This window comes from Gallus gallus, chromosome 2 (genome assembly GCF_016699485.2).
Source record: "Gallus gallus isolate bGalGal1 chromosome 2, bGalGal1.mat.broiler.GRCg7b, whole genome shotgun sequence".
NCBI classification, from domain to species: domain Eukaryota; kingdom Metazoa; phylum Chordata; class Aves; order Galliformes; family Phasianidae; genus Gallus; species Gallus gallus.
Genome location: NC_052533.1, coordinates 55445567 through 55465445, shown reverse-complemented (window position 1 = coordinate 55465445; position 19879 = coordinate 55445567). Strand labels below are relative to the sequence as shown.

General features: G+C 37.8%; 1 protein-coding gene and 1 long non-coding RNA gene across 6 annotated transcripts in view; one reads left to right on the top strand and one right to left on the bottom strand.

The window, feature by feature from the left end:
• The first annotated feature begins 232 nt into the window (after positions 1-232).
• Positions 233-4308, top strand: LOC101749475. The gene is made up of 4 exons (XR_210306.5): positions 233-399; positions 523-605; positions 741-944; positions 1026-4308. It is a non-coding gene; the product is annotated as an uncharacterized LOC101749475 (long non-coding RNA).
• Positions 4309-7398: 3090 nt separating this feature from the next.
• SLC9A3 (solute carrier family 9 member A3) overlaps positions 7399-19879 on the bottom strand; it is a 66276-nt gene continuing 53795 nt past the window's right edge. For 2 of the 5 annotated variants that reach the window (XM_004935075.5, XM_046938104.1), the window contains 5 exons: positions 19381-19557; positions 18782-18857; positions 17044-17157; positions 15561-15804; positions 7399-11637 (listed from right to left, as the gene is read on the bottom strand). In XM_004935075.5, coding sequence (XP_004935132.1) covers positions 11634-11637; positions 15561-15804; positions 17044-17157; positions 18782-18857; positions 19381-19557 — 615 coding nt within the window. In that variant the 3' untranslated portion in view covers positions 7399-11633. Of the gene's footprint in view, positions 11638-15556; positions 15805-17043; positions 17158-18781; positions 18858-19380; positions 19558-19879 lie in introns of those variants that run through there. The other 3 variants (XM_040696321.2, XM_040696322.2, XM_418895.7) reach the window with 2 other exon arrangements.

Here is a 19879-nt window from a genome sequence, read left to right as displayed (position 1 = left end):
TTTCAACGACTTTTCTACAACCAGAGAAAATACCACGCTACAATTTCTCAGGGAGCACAGGAACTTCTGGCAGTACCACGCAGTGACAGCACTGGGCTGATGAACAGCCGACAGGGGTGCCCATCCATCCATCCATCCAGTGCATACAGTAGGAACTTTTAGGCCGTGGTCTGACGGAAAGTCTACGTGGAGTCAAATTTCAGAGTTGGAGCACTGAATTGCAGTGAGTCACACAGAGAGCCTGAGAGCTGCCTTTGTTCCACTTGTGTCTGAACGTTGGAGGAGAAACAGCAGGCTCCAGTTTTCATTAACTCATTTGCAGAAGTGTAAAATTCATGTTCACTGAACATTTTCCCCACTCTGAGGTCTTTCAACTGACTTTCAAACAATGCTGTCATGGTAAGAACTCTCACTTCTACGTTATTTGTTTAACCCTCATGCTTCTGTATTACGCTCTTTTGTCTCATTCTTTTCCTACCCTCCTCCTTTCTTTTTCTTTTGTTTTCTGCACACCTGCTTCAGTCGTGCCTGGTGGACCTGGGATGTGCTACTACTGTTCTTAGGCCTGTCGATCCATGCTTGTTCAGCAGCTCAGGTCATAGAAGGTAAGACTTCTTCAAGCTACATCTATAAATTGAGAGCAAGCATTAATTTTATGATAAGTTTTGTCAATATAGAAAGATATTCTAATTTGAAGTTCTTCATTTTCTCTGCTGCTTATTGTTCTTCATTTCATATAGAAAAGCTTTGTTAAGGCACATACGAGATGAAGAGGTGATTCAAGACAGCCAGCATGTTTTCACCAAGGGCAGATGGCATCTGACCAAACTTGTGGCCTTCTATGATGGAGTCATTGCATCAGTGGACAGTGGACAGTGGCATCTCATATGTGCCTTAAAGTAGCTTCTAGGAGGATCTGCTCCATGATCTTCTCAGGCACAGAGGTGAGGCTCACCAGCCTGTGATTCCCCAGGTCTTCCTTTCTCCCTTTCTTAGAAATGGGAGTAATGTTTCTCTTTTTCCAGTCACCAGGGACTTCACCCAACAGCCACAATTTTTCAAATATGATGGAGAGCGGCTTGGCAACCACATCAGCCATCTCTTTCAGAACCCCAGGATGTATCTCATCTGGCCCCATGGACTTATACACGTTCAATTTCATGAGGAGGACTTGGACTTGTTCCACTGTTACAGTGGGACAGAAACCACTTCCCACACCCTCACCTACAGGTGGGTCCTGGCAGACATGGGAAGCCTGATCACCCATGAAGACTGAGGCAAAGCACTCATTGAGTACCTCAGCCTTTTTTATATCTGAGGAAGTCAGCTCCCCATTACCTTTCATCAGAGGGGGAACACTCTGCTTGGCCTGTCTCCTCCTGCCTATGTACCCGTAGAACCCCTTCTTGTTATCTTTCACATCCCTTGCCAAGTTCAGCTTCATCTGTGCCTTGGCTTTCCTAATCCTATCTCTAATGCTGATGAGTGGAATGATGAAGGAGGAAGTATCACAATTTCTGTGTACAGGCTGTGTACAATTCAGCAAAGTATGTATGCTTTGGTTCCATGTTCAATCAAAGCTAATATTTGAGTGTTAGACATATGCCTAAGTAAGATTCATTTCAGAATTTGTATGAAGACTGTTACTGAGAGGTAGTGATACATCTTGAATACTACCGAAAAGATCTTCTACTGAAAACTGTGGTGCATGAATGCCAACAAACCTCTTATCTAAACCTCAAAAATTCTGTGGTGTTGTTAGTAAGGTAAATAAGAGAGTTTATTTGGCCCAGGTTCTTACATAGCCAAATGAGTGCAATCTTTTCTGAAATCTCTTTCATGAATAAGAAATATAAGTAATTTATTGTGAGGACAAAGTCTGGTAGGATGTGTCACAATCAGATGTGCAGGGCCATTGAAAAGCTGCAGGACTGGCAAGTCAGATGGCATCAGTGGTTTCAGAAAATGACCAAAAAAATTCCAAGCATTTGCCATCATGTGTACACACTGACAGTTGGAGGAGACCTGGAGAATACCAAGTTCAAAAAAGTATAAAGAAGTATCCCATATGATTACAATTTGGAATAATCTACTTGGATAGAAGGAAGAAAATAAAAAAGCCGCAGCATTATCATATCTATTCAACGTCTCTTTGAATATATGATTTCATTTCAGTTACAAGTTTATTGTTTTCTCACCAAAACATTTGCTCCTGTTGTGAACTGAGGCTTTTTAAGTTTGCTCCTAGAAGGATAGTAAAAACAACTGTAAAATAAAATGGAAACCACTATGATTTAACTGCAGTGACTTTAATGAAAATTGTAGCACCTGTCTTCATCCTTCCTTCAGCTCCTTTAATTACATTTATTTATATCCTCTAGAAGGAGACAAGGTAAATAAAATTCTCATACATGAAAGATGGTGTATTTGTGAGATCACGTTTTGATCCTGCAGTACTTAACTAGTATATATCAGTAGAATCTGGATTTTAAAAAAATAATAATCTCCATAATAATCTGGATAGATGTCTAAAAAATATTTTTAACATTAAATTAATGGTCACCTTTACTATTAAGTGGGCACTGTAAAACGGATCGCCAAAAGGTATATAGCTACTGCTTTAGTTTCAGTCAACAAGAATAAAAATTTGTTTGCATCTGCTTCTTCAGATCAGAAAAAAACCTGCAAATTAGGCAGCTAAAGCAATAGTGACATCTAGTGGTGAAAGTAGACCTGATCATTTTCAAGATGTGGCAAGTTAAACTTTTTGGAGTGACTTTCAGTTTAAAACAGGACAGACAACTACAAAATGAGTTGACTAGATTCGATTAAAACTTGACAAAGTTTTATAAGTAAATACAAAAGTTTTGTATCATCTTTAAAGTAACAATTAATTAAAAATAAAATCTAGAGGACAATGCACCTAGAGAATAAGGATCATTAAATCCTATTTGGTGTATAGTTATTTATGAGTAGATATGATGCTGACAATGTGAGACAATAAAAACTGAATATTACCACTGGCTAACTTAATGGAAATATTAGTCCAACAGATTTCAGCATTTAAATCTCTTGGAAGTACCCTTATTTTCCTAAGTGAAATACATAATTGCTAATCAACAATTTCTTTCCTGAAAGGTATGGAATCTCAAGATAGGTTTATGTTGAAAGAGACTCTGGAGGTCATCTGGTCCAATCCCCTGCTCAAATAAAGCCACCTAAAGTTACTTGCCAAGGATCATGTGCAGGCAGCTTTTGTGTATCTGCAAGGAGACAGACTCCAAAACCTCTCAGGTCTACCTGTACCAGTGCTCAGTCACCCACACAATAAAGAAGTGCTTCATCATGTTCAGACAAAACCTCTAGTATTACAGTTTTTACCTGTTACTTCTAGTACTGCCTCTGGACATCACAGAAAAGTGCCCAGCTCCATCTTCTGTGCACCCTTCCTTCAGGTATTTAAAGACATTGATAACATCACCCCTGAGTTTTGTCTTTTCCAAGATGATTGGTCACAGTTCTCAGACTTTCACCACAGGAGAGAGGCTCCAGACTCTATCATCATTGCAGCCCCTCATTTGACTCTTTCCAGTATGTCCATATTTCTAATACAGGGAAGCCAGAAAGGAACACAGCACTCCAGGTGTGACCTCACCTTCTGAGTAGAGGGGAAGGATCACTTCCCTCAACCTGCTGGCAGCACTTTGCCTATTGCAGCCCAGAATATCCTTGCAATCTTCTTTGTAGCAAGTGCAACCTGCTGGCTCGTGTTCAACTTGGTGTCCACCCAGATTCCTGGATCCTTTTCTACCAGACTGCTTTTCAGATGGTTAGTCTTCAGCAAATACTGGTGCATGGTTCCTCTCCAGATACAGTACTTTTCACTTTATGTTGAACTGCATGAACTGAAGAAACTGACTTCCATGATATCCTTTCTGCACTCACAGACCATATCCTTTCTTGTGTTTTAATGCGGCAGGCAGTGAAGCACCACACAGCTATTTACTTACTTCCCCAGAGCAGGATGGAAGATAGAAAAAAAGGTAAAACTTGTGAATTGAGGTAAAGCCAGTTTAATAAGACAGAAAAAAAAGGGAAAAATAATAAAAGAATATACAAAATAAATGATGTACAATACAGTTTCTCAACACTCACTGAGTGATGCCAAGCCAATCCCTCTGCAGTGGCAAACTCCCCCAGTTTTTTGTTCAGTATGACATTATATGTCATTTCACCAGTTAGGGTCAGCTGTCCTGGTTCTGTCCATTCCCAACTTCTTGTGCACCCCTAGTCTCCTTGCTGGCAGGGCAGTGTAAGAAGACGTAGTGACTTAGTGTAAGAACTTCTCAGCAACAAAAACATCAATGTGTTATTAACATTTTTCTCATCCCAAATCCAAAACACAGCACAATATCAGCTACTGGAAAGAAAATTAACCCTATCTCATCTGTAACTAGGGCAATATTCACCTTTTATTCTTACCAATATGTGATGAACATGTCCAACTCATGGCCCAGAGGCCATATGTGACATCATCCACTTCCCAGCTGAGAGGCCTGGCCCAGCTCCAGGTGCAGACCCATCTCTCAGCAACAGCCAAATCAGCAGTGTGCTGTTTACACTGTCTGAGCTGAAACCAGGACATGGGAGGGTGCAGGGCCATGCTAACTCAAGTTTTGGCATATAATTTTATGCATCTTGATACATTGGCTTGACACAGTCCTGTGAATAGCAAAGAATATACGATCTTGCTTTCCTTTCTGATAAAGGATAGGTTTTGATATTGATGAAAAATCATCAATTTTTGGTATATTTGTGACTCCATTTTCATTTGGCATAAATACATTACCTGCAAATTTTCAAATGAGATATATATATATATTTGTAATCAGATATTCAACTCAAAATCTGGTCATGTCTCATTATTCAGCTTCTATATGACCTGTCTTACCAGAGAAAGATATCTCTTGCTTCACAATAATGCCTTACTCGTGTCATTGCTCTTTGGCAGTAGACACGTTTGTGAAAAAAACTGTTTTGAAGAATGAAGTACAGGAAGAGTAATATTTCATCAAACATCTAACACCATGAGAACTTACTAAGAGCAGCAGAAATTTCCATCAAACCAACCTGATGCATTAGATTCACAAAAGCAAGGTCAAATATCCCAATAGTTATATGTTTTTTTTTTTACTCTTTTACGTTTTAATAAAAATAATAATAATAATAAGTTTTGTTATTTACGTACGTTAACTATATTTTATGCTTTATGAGGGCTGGTCCAAAGTAATGCCTCCTATTTTATTAAGTTGGCCCAATATGTCAGAGGCAGATGTTGACAGCGTATGACAATAGAGGTTGAACCTTACACCAATATTTATACATTCTGTTGTCATGTAACAGATGGCAGCAGAGGTGCAGTCTGACAAAATGGCATCTGACATGGAAGTGCCTCTGAAGTGAAGGTGTGGAACTGAATTCCTCCTTGCAGAAAAAAAATTGCACCTACTGACATTCATCAGCTCTTGCTGAACGTTTCTGGAGACCAAACAATGGATGTGAGCACAGTGTGGCAGTGAGTGGTGCATTTCAGCCATGGTAACAGCGGCAGTGGTTCATGAAATGTGATAGTGCAGATTTCCACAGGTGTGGCATGCTGGCTCTTGTTCATGGCTGGCAAAAATACTTGTGATCTATCTCTGTACTCACTCTTTTAAAAAATATTTATTTATTTATTTGTGGCAATACCCTATGGAGGTGGTTACAGCAGAAAGCAGAGTAACTGGCAGTGCAGAGACAAACTTATTTGAGCTGCTGCATTGTGGAGAGATACTGCTGCCCTTGGCAGAAAACCTGGTTGTGAAAGTATGTCATGTATATGCGCACACAGATTCATAGTATTGTAGAATCAGAATGGTTTTGGTTGGAAGGGACCTTTAAGATCATCTAGTTCCAGTCCACCTACTACAGGGACACCTCCTGCTAGACCACGTTGTTCAAGACCCTATCCAGTCTGGTCTTGAATGCTTCCAGGGAGGGGGCATTCAGAACATCGCTGGGCAACCTGCTCCAGTGTCTTACCATCTTAACAGTAAAGAATTTCTTCGTAATAGCTAAGCTAAGTCTACCCTCTTCCAGTTTAAAACCATTTCCCCTTGTCCTGTCACTACACACCATTATAGAAAGTCCCTCCTCAGCTTTTCTGTAGGCCTTATTCAGGTACTGGAAGGCTACTAATGTACCTGAGTCAGGACACTGAAGAACATTGAAACAACCGGCAGGTAGATCAGACCCCTAGAAATGGATTCTTCCAGTCTTTCCTTTCCGTAATTGAAGAGTGCATTGTCATACTGGTAAGAAAGTTTGAATCTCACTTGTGGTTAGAACTTTGGAGTAAACTAGAATATAATTATGACTCCAAGATAGGAGAAGACCATGGCAGACTGAGCTTCACTTTATATTTGGTCCAGTTTGTAGCAGATCTGAAATACAAAACCTTCTCCCACGTATCAAAATGTTTAGGTCAAAGAAAAGGTTTCCAGTCTCACCAGCTAAAAGCATAATACAAATAATGGTAGAAGACTACCTTCTGACGCAGGCAATAACATATGTATGATGACATATGATGGCTGTAATAGAAATTATCTAATATGTCTATGTAGTGTCTCTGTGACAGTTGTATTATGCTTGTCATTCAGCAAAATTCTGTGATCGGTTGCAGTGTGACGTACCTCTTGGTCTATTAAGCTAAGAATTCACTAAATCTGATCCTATGGGAATCCTTACCAATGAGTTCAGATGCTGATTTACAAGTTTATTATTTCAAATAGAGTTGTCTGTTCATGACTTACGTATGCCTTTATGTAACAAGGGTGACAATGGATGATGCTTTCTTCTAATATTCCAACCACTGATTTTATGAGCTATTAGCTAACTAGCTATTGCATGGACACATGACAAGAACCACTGCTATTCTGCTTGTGCAGCTTCTTGTTTGCTAGCTGCAGGATGGTCTAGTTGTCTCTGCTGTATTTTTCAATCTCTTTAGACCCATGCTTAGAAAACAGTCTTTATGTCTTTATATAGACAAAACACTGGCCCTTCTCTTTGAAGGAGGAAATACTCAATAAAGTCATTGGAAGTCCTGTCATTCACTTTTGTTGAGTTAGAACTCAAATGTATAACAGTAATCGAGATATCTTCTAAAAGCGCTGCTTTTAATGATTTGAGTTTTATAAATGACATGAATTATGAACCATATAATAGTCTTTTTTTTTTCCTTTCTTTCTTTCTGATTTTGATTAAGGGACAGAAATTCAAACAGCCCACTTTCTCAGAAGTCTTGTATGAAAAGTCTTCTCTAAATTTGCTAAATAAATGAGTCTAGCCAAAGCAGTGTAATTCCACCAAAATGATACAATTTATTGCCAAATTTTTCATTATGATATGTTACTAAAACATTTCTATAAAGATGCATTAGCAGAACAACTTGACTTACTTAAAAATATCTGCAATAAATTGACACCTCTTGGAAAGTACACAAAAAATCTCCGAATAGCAGCACTCCACAGAGTGACAATTTAAGGCACATGATCATTTTACAAACTTTTTTACATGAATCTCTGACTAGATCACATATTTGTAAAACATAATTTCATACAATTAACTTCAGAGCTCAGAGAGAATTCATCAGAAGTCACACATTTTTTTTTAACATTGCTAGGACATAGTGCAGCATCATGAATATTGTTAAAAAGAATCCTGTACATGGAGAAAAATATATAGAAAAGACATCAAATATTCTTCATTTTTTTTCATTTACAATGAAGTGGGCCATAGTTACATGTTTAATAACTAGTAATTATGGAATTCCCAACTTGACTTTCTCTGACAGAGCATATCATATACACAAAAAAAACCTAAGGACATTTTTCAGCCAGGAAAGCTCAGCAAGAACTGAACTGATCTCACCAGAGGTGAAATGATTTATTGACTGATTGTACCAAACTGCACCAAATTAACTGCTATGTCATATGGTAAAAGAATAAACTGATACACACACCCAGATCCTCACCAGCTCTAAATCTATGTTACTCTGATGGAAATTAGTGGTTCTTGACTAATTAAAGTACATTGAAGAAGCAAGAAAATACTTGTACCATCTGAAATCTGGAATTAAATAGAAAGAGTAAAGAAAAAATGTTAGATAATGAAATCTTATAAACTGCTCTTCTTATATACCCTCAAAAATACAGAGAGCAATTGCCACTGAAAAAAAATAAGGAATTATAATCTACTGTATTACAGCTGGGAGTATTTTTCCAGTGTGCAAACTGAGGACATGAAACTTTTTTTTTGAGGACATGAAACATTTCAAACTGAGAAACTTCACCAATTAGAGCTCTGATTTAGAGGCAACTATATGAGAAAACATCTTCCAGAGTCCTAAGATCTTAATAAATTATGAAAATTATTCCAAAGATAATTCTCTTCACAGCCAGACTATCCATTTTATCCTCTATCTGTTGAACTGTGGCTACACAGCACTTTATAATACAGACGAGGTTTAAGGTATTTGGAAGCCAGTGGAGTGCTAAGTAGCTTGTATATAATGCCTTTCCATTTCTTCTGTTGTCAAAAACTGGGCTATCATTTGTTTTGCAAAAACTCCTATAGCCCACAGCCTTCTCAAAAGCAAACAGAATCTCGCTGGCTCCTTACAGAAAATACTGCATTTATAAAGACTGTAGTGTTACTGATCCTTTTATCATAAGAGCATACAAGAACATGAAAATCTTGTAACTTTGGATTTTAAAAATTGTATACACTTGTGTGTGCAACACTTAACTGGTGAAAACTTGCATCTGCTGGTTAGGATTTACAAATGCTTTATTGAGGTAGCCTAGGATTACTCTAACAAGCATGCAGAAAACACAAGTCATGACATGTCTCTTTTTCTGACTGCAAGACAGAAATGGCCTCTGTACCATAGCAATAAGAAATGAAAGTCTTGTTCAAAGCCAGCATCTTTCTACCAACTTTGTTGTTGGTACTTCAGCATTATGACAGGAGACTGGAAGTTAGATTTTGGCACATTGCGCTTTCTAAGTGAAAATGTCTGAGATCAGTAATGACCCTGTTATGTGTCTGTGCTGATCACTAAAATTACAATACCTGTTCCAATTGGAACAGAATGGAAATACTTTACCAAATAGTATGTGTATATATATTCAGTTCAGAAAACATGGTATTTACATAATGGAATTATAAAATTAACTGGAGCTTTTCAATTTTCAATTGAATCTGTGTCCAAGATGATCATATACAGCTGTTTGTGGATTGATATCCAAGGACCAGTACTCCAAGTCTCTAAAAGCATAGGTTATGTAACTAGACTTGTCTATGATAATTGCCATCGCACCTCTGCAATTTGAACTAGCCTAGTAGGCATTATTAGCAAAGAGTACAAAGATAGATAAAAGCTATGGGCCTGAATTTTCACATATTGCTTCGCTCTTATAGGACACATTGGTAAATCTGTAATTGGACATCTAACAGAATCAGCCAGAGCCCATTTCAAAATCTCAGTAGGTATAGTGAAACAACCACAGATTTCCACAGATAAAATAAAATTTACCAAAGAAAGCTGCTGTTGAATCCAGTATTTAGTAATTCAGATACCTCCCTGAGCTGACTTAGCTCACTTACATTCATATGAAGTAGAAATAAGGTACACGTTAGGATCAAGAAAGTGGTTAAACATTCATCTCCTGTTGATGTCAAAGAACCTTTACAACTTATGACCACTGAAGATTTTGAGACCAAGTTTCAGGACTGGAGTCAATCAGGGCAAAGCAGGCTGGCATGCAGTATTATACATGAATGAGAAGTCTTAGAGTTTTCATTTTGATTTAGTCTTCATATACACTAGCTTTCATCAATACCTCCAGCAATCTTCAAAGTAATTTAATGTCAGATTCATACATAATAGGAGTCTAATGCAATCTTTTTGACTGTCATTTAACAGAGAAGTGGGGAGGGGCTAGGGATAGAAAGTTTACAACACAAGTATACTGCCTTTGTGCAGTACTTCGAAACACAGACGTCCTGAGTCATTGTGGCACTAACTCTTGTGACAAAAATGGCATCTGAGAGGCCATTATCCCAATCAGTTATAGAAAGTGCATTATACATAAATTAACAAGATAATCCAACAGAGTATTTGGAAGATGTCTTCCAAAGCAGCAGGACAAATGACAAATATTTACACTTTTGTGAGGCAATTTAAAATAGAGCAGCTTAATTAAGAATACAAAATTGCTTGTGGTTACATAAGGTAATTAAGAGCTAATTATGAACTAATTATGGATATTCTTTCATTCTAATACCACTGAGCAGTGGAAATGATGATGAATGAAGGAAATGACCATCCAGGAAACTTGGACAAAATTTCAAAATGCAGGACTTATCCCTCCCTGCAAAGATTTTTGCCAGAATCAGTACCTCATGATTACTCGGTAACACAAATATTCAGAGCAGTAAAACACTTTTTCTTTAGTTTGCACTTATGAAAGGCACTGATCCATTTCAGCTGGAGTAGAATTAGCAGGCAAGAGGCTAACCATTGACTTCTCCTACATTAATTTCATACAACATAAATACTGAATCCCATTAATGAGGCAAAAAATGCAGCCCATTTTGTTCAAAGTATTTACTGGGAATGTATGGCATAATAAATCATTTATATATTAAAAAAAAAAAAATACCTCTTGTTTCAGCCTTCCAAAAATAATATATTTTTTTGTAACAGTCTACATGAAAAAATAACAAGGAGGCATATTTTCCCTTCATAATGCATCGTTTTAATATGAATGAGGACTTAAAACTGTAAGTGCAGCAGAAAAGCTCCAGAATTTCTGACATCATGGGATGCTGCTTCCTTTGCATCAAAAATCATTCTACAGTAGGCCATGTGAACCAAGTGGTTTCTCTCTAATTTTACAGAAGACTTTTGTTCAAAGTATTCTCTCTCAGTTCCTCCTTTCAGCTAAGTCCTGGCTCACAACTGTGTTTCCTCTTGCTCCAAAGAATGTGGAGGGACATGGCAAGATGCTGGAAGAGATGCTAGTTTTTGAAGCTTAGGGTGTTGAAGAGGTTTTGGCTTGTGAAATGAACGTCGGCTTTGTACGCGCCTGGCTGCAATGGATCTGTAATTTCCTTGTACATCAAGTAACATTTTCTTCTCTCTGGGCTCCTTCATGTATGGGTCTTCCAACTCTTCAGGTATAAGCAGAGAATTCTCTTCTTGTGAGTTCTCTGACTTGTAGCTAACTTCAGAACAATAACCTGAGTTTATTGTCTCTTTGTTATCTGTATCTGCATCTGTTTCCCAGAAAAGATCAGGTACACTTGGGTCACAAGAGGCTATATACTCAGAGACTGTAGAAAGAGATATATTCCCTCTGTTTTCCAAGGAAGAATAGTTTTGTGTCCAAGGCATTTGAAGACAAGATGGAAAGAAGTGAAGGGGATTCTCTGAAACACTTTCATTTTGGTTTAGTTGGTCAGATGTATAAGGAGGAAATTTGTCATCTGAAGAGGAGTATTCTGTCATTTCAACATCTTGGTCCAGATCACCTAGAGAATACAATTAAAGAAATATTTGTACATACATACTTTGTATATTACTATTCTGGCTAATGGGCTTTTATTTTGGCTATTTTTTTTTATGAGTGTTGTATTAAAATGAGTAGTTTAAAACCATTTTTGAGCTGGGAAGCTGTACCTTGTCCCGGTTTCTATCTTGAACAACCTAAAGTGAGTTTATTAAACCTTTTGTCCTTGTTGAGAATCAGGCAAAACTGCATTTAGTATTCGAAATGAATGGGGCCTGCTTCAAATACTTAGGAGATGGAGCCATCACCGGATTACTATAATGCATCTTTAACTTGAGACATTTATTCCTCATGCTTGTCAAGGAAATCTTTTGAAAGAAATTGTGCTCTTTAAATCAAGAAACAGAATGTTTCACCAGAAAACCAACTTATTCTTAACTGTCATCTATGATCTGTTTTCTTTATACTTTAGACTATGTAGAGAATCTCTACATTTCCACGTTTGATTTCCAATTTACATTGCTTTTTAAAATCTATTAATTGAAATTTCAATATAATTTTCCTATCAGGAGAATTTTATTAAGTATGTAATTGAGAGGACTGTTTCTGAGGATAATCAAAGTCCCAGATTATTTTCTCAGGAAACCTAGCTTTCCAAAATCCTTCTAAAGAAATACAGCACTCAAAGCCCGCCAATTCTGATATTTCAAAGATACCTGTACAAAAACTCATACATAGCAGTTTCTAATAATATAGTCACTTATAATTAAGGCAATAGAAGTGAGGAAAAATATAAAGGTTAGAAGTTAAATTTCAGAAAGTGTTATGGTCAATAATTTTTGACAAAGTAAGTGGGAAAAAAGAGAGGAAGACTTCAGTGTGGATAAGTGTCAAGGAGAAGTTTTCCTTTTAGAACACTGCCTGTTATTCAAGCTTTTAATAAGGATATCAGAATTTAACTCAGCTCTTTAATTAATCCAGCATTTCTTTTAAAACACTATTTTAATAAAACAATCAAATATATGTTATATGAAACTGAATATTCAAACAAACTCATCCCTACAGGTTTCTCCATTAAAGTGATGTACTTTCTGTAATTATGCTTGAACTATTACACCTGCTGCAAGACAGAAGACAGAACAGAATAAAAACAGAACTTCCTTTCCTCTTTGTTTTCCAAAGATTATTAAATTCTTCTCAAAACAAAATTATGCAGTGTTCACTCTTCTACTGAGATCTTTGTCTGAAAAAGGTTTCATCAATTAAGTACTTTCAACTTGCCACATTCCTTTATTTGTTGACAAACAGAGGGCATTAGGTCATACATTCGTGATCATGGATTCCACGAAAGCTAATTCATGATGAAACTGACTGTCACATTTCACTGCATAATCAGTGCCCTATGTTCTATTCAATTATAATAGTTGAACTGTGACCCGACCCACCTCATTTACTGCACTGACTGTAGATTATAGAAATGAAGGCTGATTTTATGGTGTGGAAAATTTTCACAGAGCAAGAATTAAAGAGTAACTGGGATACTAATATAAACCTAGAGTTAATTTATTTTTAAACCTCTAAGACATTAGAGGCAACATGTTATTTACAATATCAAATTTAATTATTTACTGTGTCAAATGTTTTTCTGCTTTTAAAATAAGATATGGATTAAGAGAAATTCAGACCTCTAAGATCATCCAGTCCAACCATCCACCTATCACCAATATTTCCCACTAAACCACATCCCTCAGTACATCTAAATGTTTCTTGAACACCACCAGGGACAGTTACTCCACCGCCTCCCTGGGCAGCCCATTCCAGTGCCTGACTGCTCTCTCGGAGAAGTGGTGTTTGGTAACATTCAACTTGAATCTCCCCAGCACAACTTGAGGACATTCCCTCTAGTCCAATTGCTAGTTATATGGGAGAAGAGGCCAACACCCACCTCACCACAGCTCCCTTCAGGTAGATAGCGATAAGGTCTCCCCCAAGCCACCTCTTCCCCAGACTGAAGAATCCCAGCTCCCTCTGCTGCTTCTTGTAAGACCTGTGCTCCAGACCCCTCACCACCTTTGTTGCTCTTCTCTAAACATACTCCAGGGCCTCACAGCCTTTGTGGCAAGGCTTCCAAAACTGAACACAGAACCTGAGGTGCAACCTCAAAAGAAAGAAGTACACAGGAATGACCACCTCCCTGCTCCTGCTGGCAACACTGTTTCTGATACAAGCCAGGATGCCATTGGCCTTCTTGGCCACCTATGTACACTACTTGCTTATGTTCAGCCAAGTATTGGCCAATGATTTAATACCCTCAGGTCTATTTCCTCTACACAGTATTCAAGCCACTCTGACCCAAGCTGTAGTGTTGCCTGAGGTTGTTGTGGTCAAAGTGCAGAACCTGGCACTTGGTCATGTTGAACTTCATCTCACTGGCCTCAGCCCAGCTATCTAGCCTGTTCAAATCGTAGAATCATAGAATGTCCTGGGTTGAAAAGGACCACAATGATCATCTAGTTTCAACCCCCCCTGCTATGTGCAGGGTCACCAATCACTAGACAAGGCTGCCCAGAGCCACATCCAGCCTGGCCTTGAGTGCCTCCAGGGATGAAGCATCTACAACCTCTCTAGGCAACCTGTTACAGTGCGTCACCACCCTCTGGGTGGAAAAACTTACTCCTAATATCTAATCTAAAGCTCCCCTGTCTCAGTTTAAAACCATTCCCCCTTGTCCTATCAGTATCCACCCTCATAAACAGTCATTCTCCTTCCTGTTTATATGCTCCTTTCAAGTAGTGGAAGGCCACAATGAGGTTTCCCTGGAGCCTTCTCTTCTCCAAGCTAAACAAGCCCAGTTCCCTCAACCTTTCCTCCTAGGAGAGGTGCTCCAGCCCTCTGATCATCTTAGTGGTCCTCCTCTGGACTTGTTCCAAGAGCTGCACGTCCTTCCTGTACTGGGGGTCCCAGGTCTGGACGCAGTACTCCAGATGGGGTCTCACAAGAGCCGAGTAGAGGGGGACAATCACCTCCCTCTCCCTGCTGGCCACACCTTTTTTAATGCAGCCCAGGATATAGCTTGCCTACCAGGCTGCAAGCTCATTCTACTTGCTCATGTCCAGCTTCTCATCCACCAGAACCCCCAAGTCCTTCTCCGCAGGGCTGCTTTCAAGGAGATCTTCCCCCAGTTGGTATAAATACCTGCGATTGCCCCGGCCCAAATGCAGCACCCTGCACTTGGCCTTATTGAACCTCATTAGGTTCACATGAGTCTACTTCTCCATTCTGTTCATGTCCCTCTGGATGGCTTCCCTTCCTTCCAATGTATCAACTGCACCGATCACTCTGCTGCTTCTACTGTACACCAAAATACAATAGAGTCTAGTGAGTTAAATGACTCATCTGACCTCTTACAGGCAAAACGTATCTTTTGACATCAGCAGTTGGGTTGTTTTTATGTTACTTCATCCAATCTTTTCGTACACATGAAGACAGTCCTGACAATGTTACTTGAAAAAGAACTGATTTTTAAGAGATTCGAATCAGAATTGCATCATTTCAGGGAATTCAAATATGAGTTTTATCTTATAAAACTGACTAACCAAGAAAAATGAAGTCTCCTGAAATTGGATACAAAAACATTCTGATGTTAGGAAAACTTTTTACTTGGCATTTTAGAATTTTCAAGACAAAACAAAGAGCAAGAACATTTTCTGCTCTAAAAATTGCAAGGCTTTTGACCTCAAATAGCAGGGCAGGTTCCCTGTAGGAAGAAAATAGAAAGAAGTTTTGTTATTCAAATAGAAGGAAAATAAAAGATGTTTACTTGTAGGAAAAAGTCAGGAAGTAAAGAGACACTGGGACAAGAAAAATCAGAAAAATAATCTTGTCAGTATTGACAAGATTGAGATTGATTAAAAATAAAGGCGATAATCTCTTTTAAGATATTACATATGTGTTGATTCTGGGAGAAAAGGTCTGGGTTGTTCCTCTGGGCCATCTGCTAGCAGGAAGGAATCTATTGATTTATTGCTGAGCCGGAACGGAGTGAGCCGTCTGAAGTTGTTTGGAGAATATGGGATCTGCACTCGGGCCCTTTGTGACGGTACCACAGTATCTTCACTAGACAACCATGGTGAGAACTTCATGTAGATGCTTTGATCATCATCAGCTGAAAATACTGGGTTATCAATTCCTAAAAAAATTCACGAGTTAATCAAAATGATTTCTTGGTAACACAGAAAGATGCTTTGTAAAAGAGGAAGAAAATAAATAGGCAAAAAGACTATTATATACTTGAAGGTTGCTTTTTCTGGCTTGGTTATAGCTAGTTATTTTGTATTTTTTTTTTTATAGTGAAGAACTGTATATAATATGCAGTTATGATTGAGATATCTAAAGAAAATAAAATCACTAAAAGAATAAACCAACTTATCCCCTAAGCAAAACAAATCAAAACACGGACTAGTAGCAGAAACAAATCAGACCAAATCCATAAAAAAGAAGGAAAAGATGAGCAAAAAATGCAAAAGCATGAACTGCACAACTCCATGAAGGAACAAGATGTGTGTGAGGGCACCAAAACAAGACAGAAGTAAAAGGAGCCATTTAATATAAATACCAAATTTACAGTGTTTAAACAGATAAATAAATTGTAAAATCAGTCTAGGCCTGCATCTTGCTAGTCACTTACTTCTGGATTGATTTCTGTATGTCTTTATAAATATTCAAATGTGGAATTTGTCACTGGGCACTTAAAATACTGTATCACCCTGACTGTCAAAAGAATACAGACACAAGGATTTTTCTTCGTTGTATGAAAGATGTTATATATGCTGATAATTCAGACATGAAAGTGCTAAAGAGATACTAAACCTTAACACCTTCCAAACCACATCATATACTGTCTCTTATATGTAGTGGTTTACTTTCAGTATGGTACTTTGGAGTCTTCCAGGTCAGGAATTCAGGTCCAATGAATACTCCTAAAAATCTGGAAATCTGCACTTTTCAGTGACTTCTCTAAGTCTGCAGGGAACTGAGGGACTTGTGAATTTAAGAAATACTGCATGAAAGAAGAAATATGAAAGATATCACAGCGAAGTACTTTTATGCAAGTAGAAATCAACTGGCCTGGTGAGGTAGGACAACATTAACGTTTTCTGTTGCTGGAGATAATTTAGATCTGGGTTAGGCTGTCATTTTCACAACTTCTGTCAGTATTATCAATATCAATAGCAAATTTGATGCTCTCCACAATTTCATATGCTTCAAATTTGTTACCTTTTGCCAATAGTTTTAAGCAAATATCTACCCTAAGAGAACAGATCCAATCAAAACAAACAAGCAAAAATACATGGTAAAGCTGCAGCATTTCTAGTAATTATCTTTTATATTCGAGACAAAAAATTCTGCATGCAATCAATATTTTTACCAGTAGGGTTATCTGTGAAATTTTGCTTGGTCACATTAGCCAGAAAATCAACTCCTTTGCCTAGATGCAAAGTTTCATAATCATTATTTTCTTCTGCTTCTGAAAATTCTGAATCTGAAACAACAGTAATAAAAAACATAAGCCCGGTTTGATCAGAGATTTCTATCAGTTCTGATGAAAAAGTGAAAGAGCATTATTATACTAGTACAGTTATGAAAGATAAAGGCAAACTTTAACAGTTGTAGCACTGGCATGACAGTGTGAATGTATTTGCAGACTGCAGTTTGGGTACCAATTATTTTGAGAAACTCAACAACCTGTTGTTACTTGGTGTTATGATAGATTTCACATTCTGAATAGACTGCTGGCTAATATAATTGTATATTTTTCTGAGACTGAAGGAAACAAACTTTTGATGTGCAACCACTGCTGTTATATTTTTGTGTCTTCCTTGCTCACATGTTGAGAAACATAGTCCCTTAAAATAACTTGTTACTGCATTTTCATCGTTAGAATCATAGAATCATAGGATGGCCTGGGTTGAAAAGGGCCACAATGATCATCAAGTTTCAACCCCCCTGCTATGTGCAGGGTCGCCAACCACTAGACCAGGCTGCCCAGAGCCAGTTAGACAGAGGTTGACATTGGAACCCTGCCTAATTTCAAAGCTGGTGAGGTCATTGCTGTTTCTACCATCATCAAATCAGTTTTACATCAGCTTCTAAAACACTTGTTAAATACACCCTCCAAAGAAGTCTTTTTTTTTTTTTTTTTTTTTTTAATATCCAATTGATGATGACTTATATGCAGAGTTCTTCAACAAGACAGCATTGAATGAACTAATTGGAAGTCTTTGGAAAACACTTTCTATGCAAGGATGTTCTAGAATATTATGTCTATTTCAGCCAGCATGTATTGCCCCTGTCAGTCAAACAAAGTAATGTTCAGAAGATGTCTTAGGTAGCATACACAAAAAAAAAAAAAAAAACTTTGCTTGGATCTAAAGAGAAGAAAAATGACTCTCTCTGCTTTACTTCAGCTTTCTTTGAAATTAAGAGTCTGAATAAACGTAAGAAAGACCACAAATAAGGGTTAGTTCGGTGGGCTTATATTTCAGTTTTTAAGTGACATATAGTTATGAAGGATTAACCAAGTACGCAAACTGACCTCTGACAGTTTTCCTTTCAAATCTGCCTTCTCTCCTGAAGTTCTAACTTCAACTCAGCTTCAGCTTTGATTCAGACTCTTGTAAATAAATAGGCATTAATTCAAATGACATTTCCATTCTGACTGAACTTTGTATGGTATGCTGTCATGGACAGGCATATCTTGCTGTGACGAAAAAGAAAACCCTTAGCAAAACTTGCTCTGTGCAACTTATCTAAAAGTAAGCTGAAAGTTCAACTATGTTGCAGCCAGCATATTGTTTTGTTTTCAGGATTTGAACAAGATATTTTACAGCTATGAGTAAGAACACTAATTCAACTTCGATTTGTCATCCAAAAGCCTAGGGGAAAAAACAAACAAACAAACAAACAAACAAACAAAAAAAAACAAAAAACTTCTAAATATTCCAGATACAGCCTTTAAGTATGGACTACATCCCTACTCTGTGTTATAAGTTATGACTAGAAGTCCCTCTCTAATAGCTTCACCACTGCATATCATTAAATTTCTAAGGGGATTCTTTACAGACAAGGTAGCTGGTGAAATGCTACTGGTCTAGAGATCTTTTTACCTTTTTCCTTCAAAGTATAATCTTGTACTGGATTTTCTGAAGGTATTTTTCCATTTGGTATGACATTGCTGTTTCGCTGAAAGAAAATGAACAAATTAAATTAACAAAAATGCTACCAACATCATAGAGCTAAGACAGTAACATTCTTTGAAATCACTGTAGAGCAGCACTACCCTGATACCTGTCGCAGTCTTTTTTTGAGGCTCAATAACATTGTCATTAATTGCCTCTCTATACTGGCACAGGAAAAGAAAGGAACTTTGTCTTTTCATATGATGTAAGTTCCTAGATCCATGCAAATTTTGTGAAATGATAAATGCTACCTACACCTGTCCTGGAAAAGCTCCCCACAGTGTTCTAGCATGGCTCCAAAAAGTCTCACCCCAAAGTGTCCCAAAGCATAGAGAAAAGCAGCATATGAGAAGATGCCCCTTGATTCATCTCATAGTTCAGTCTCTTCTTGCTTAGACCCTTTAAGTTACTGAAGTTCTATAGGACAGAGGTAGATGCAAGACATAGGAATCTTGAGAATCCTCCCTGCGCTCCCTTTGTTTTTTATAATAGGTGGCTACATCTGGGTCCTTGTGCAGATATTTTACCCTTTTTTGGCCTCGTTCTCGTTTGTGGATTTTATTCAGCTTCTTGGAATGATTTATTCCTAGTTTAGTACTCTTGAAAGATTCTAAGCGCTTCCTCATTGTCCTGTGGAAAATCTCCTTGTCTTGTTTCTCATCTTCACTGTGCATGATTTCGTGTCGACTGTACAGATGTTTGTGCTGTTACGAGGAAGGGAAGACAATATTCACTTATTTAGTGATAGAGCTGGAAGCCGTACCAATGCATTCAGCTTGTGTCATGAAAACAAAAACAACTCCTTTTAAGAATGAACCAAAGCGTAGTCTAAAGGCATTCTATCTTTTTTTTCTCTCTTTCCTTGCATAGGAATGAATGGCAGTCATTCAAAGTAAGCCTCTCTCTATAAGTGTCTGAACCACTTTGATCTATATGATCCATTTATTCTCAGCTTATACTGAGCCTAGTTCTGTATCCGTGTTAGCCCCAGACTCGTACTAGACCCTCTCTGTTAAAAAGGCTTGT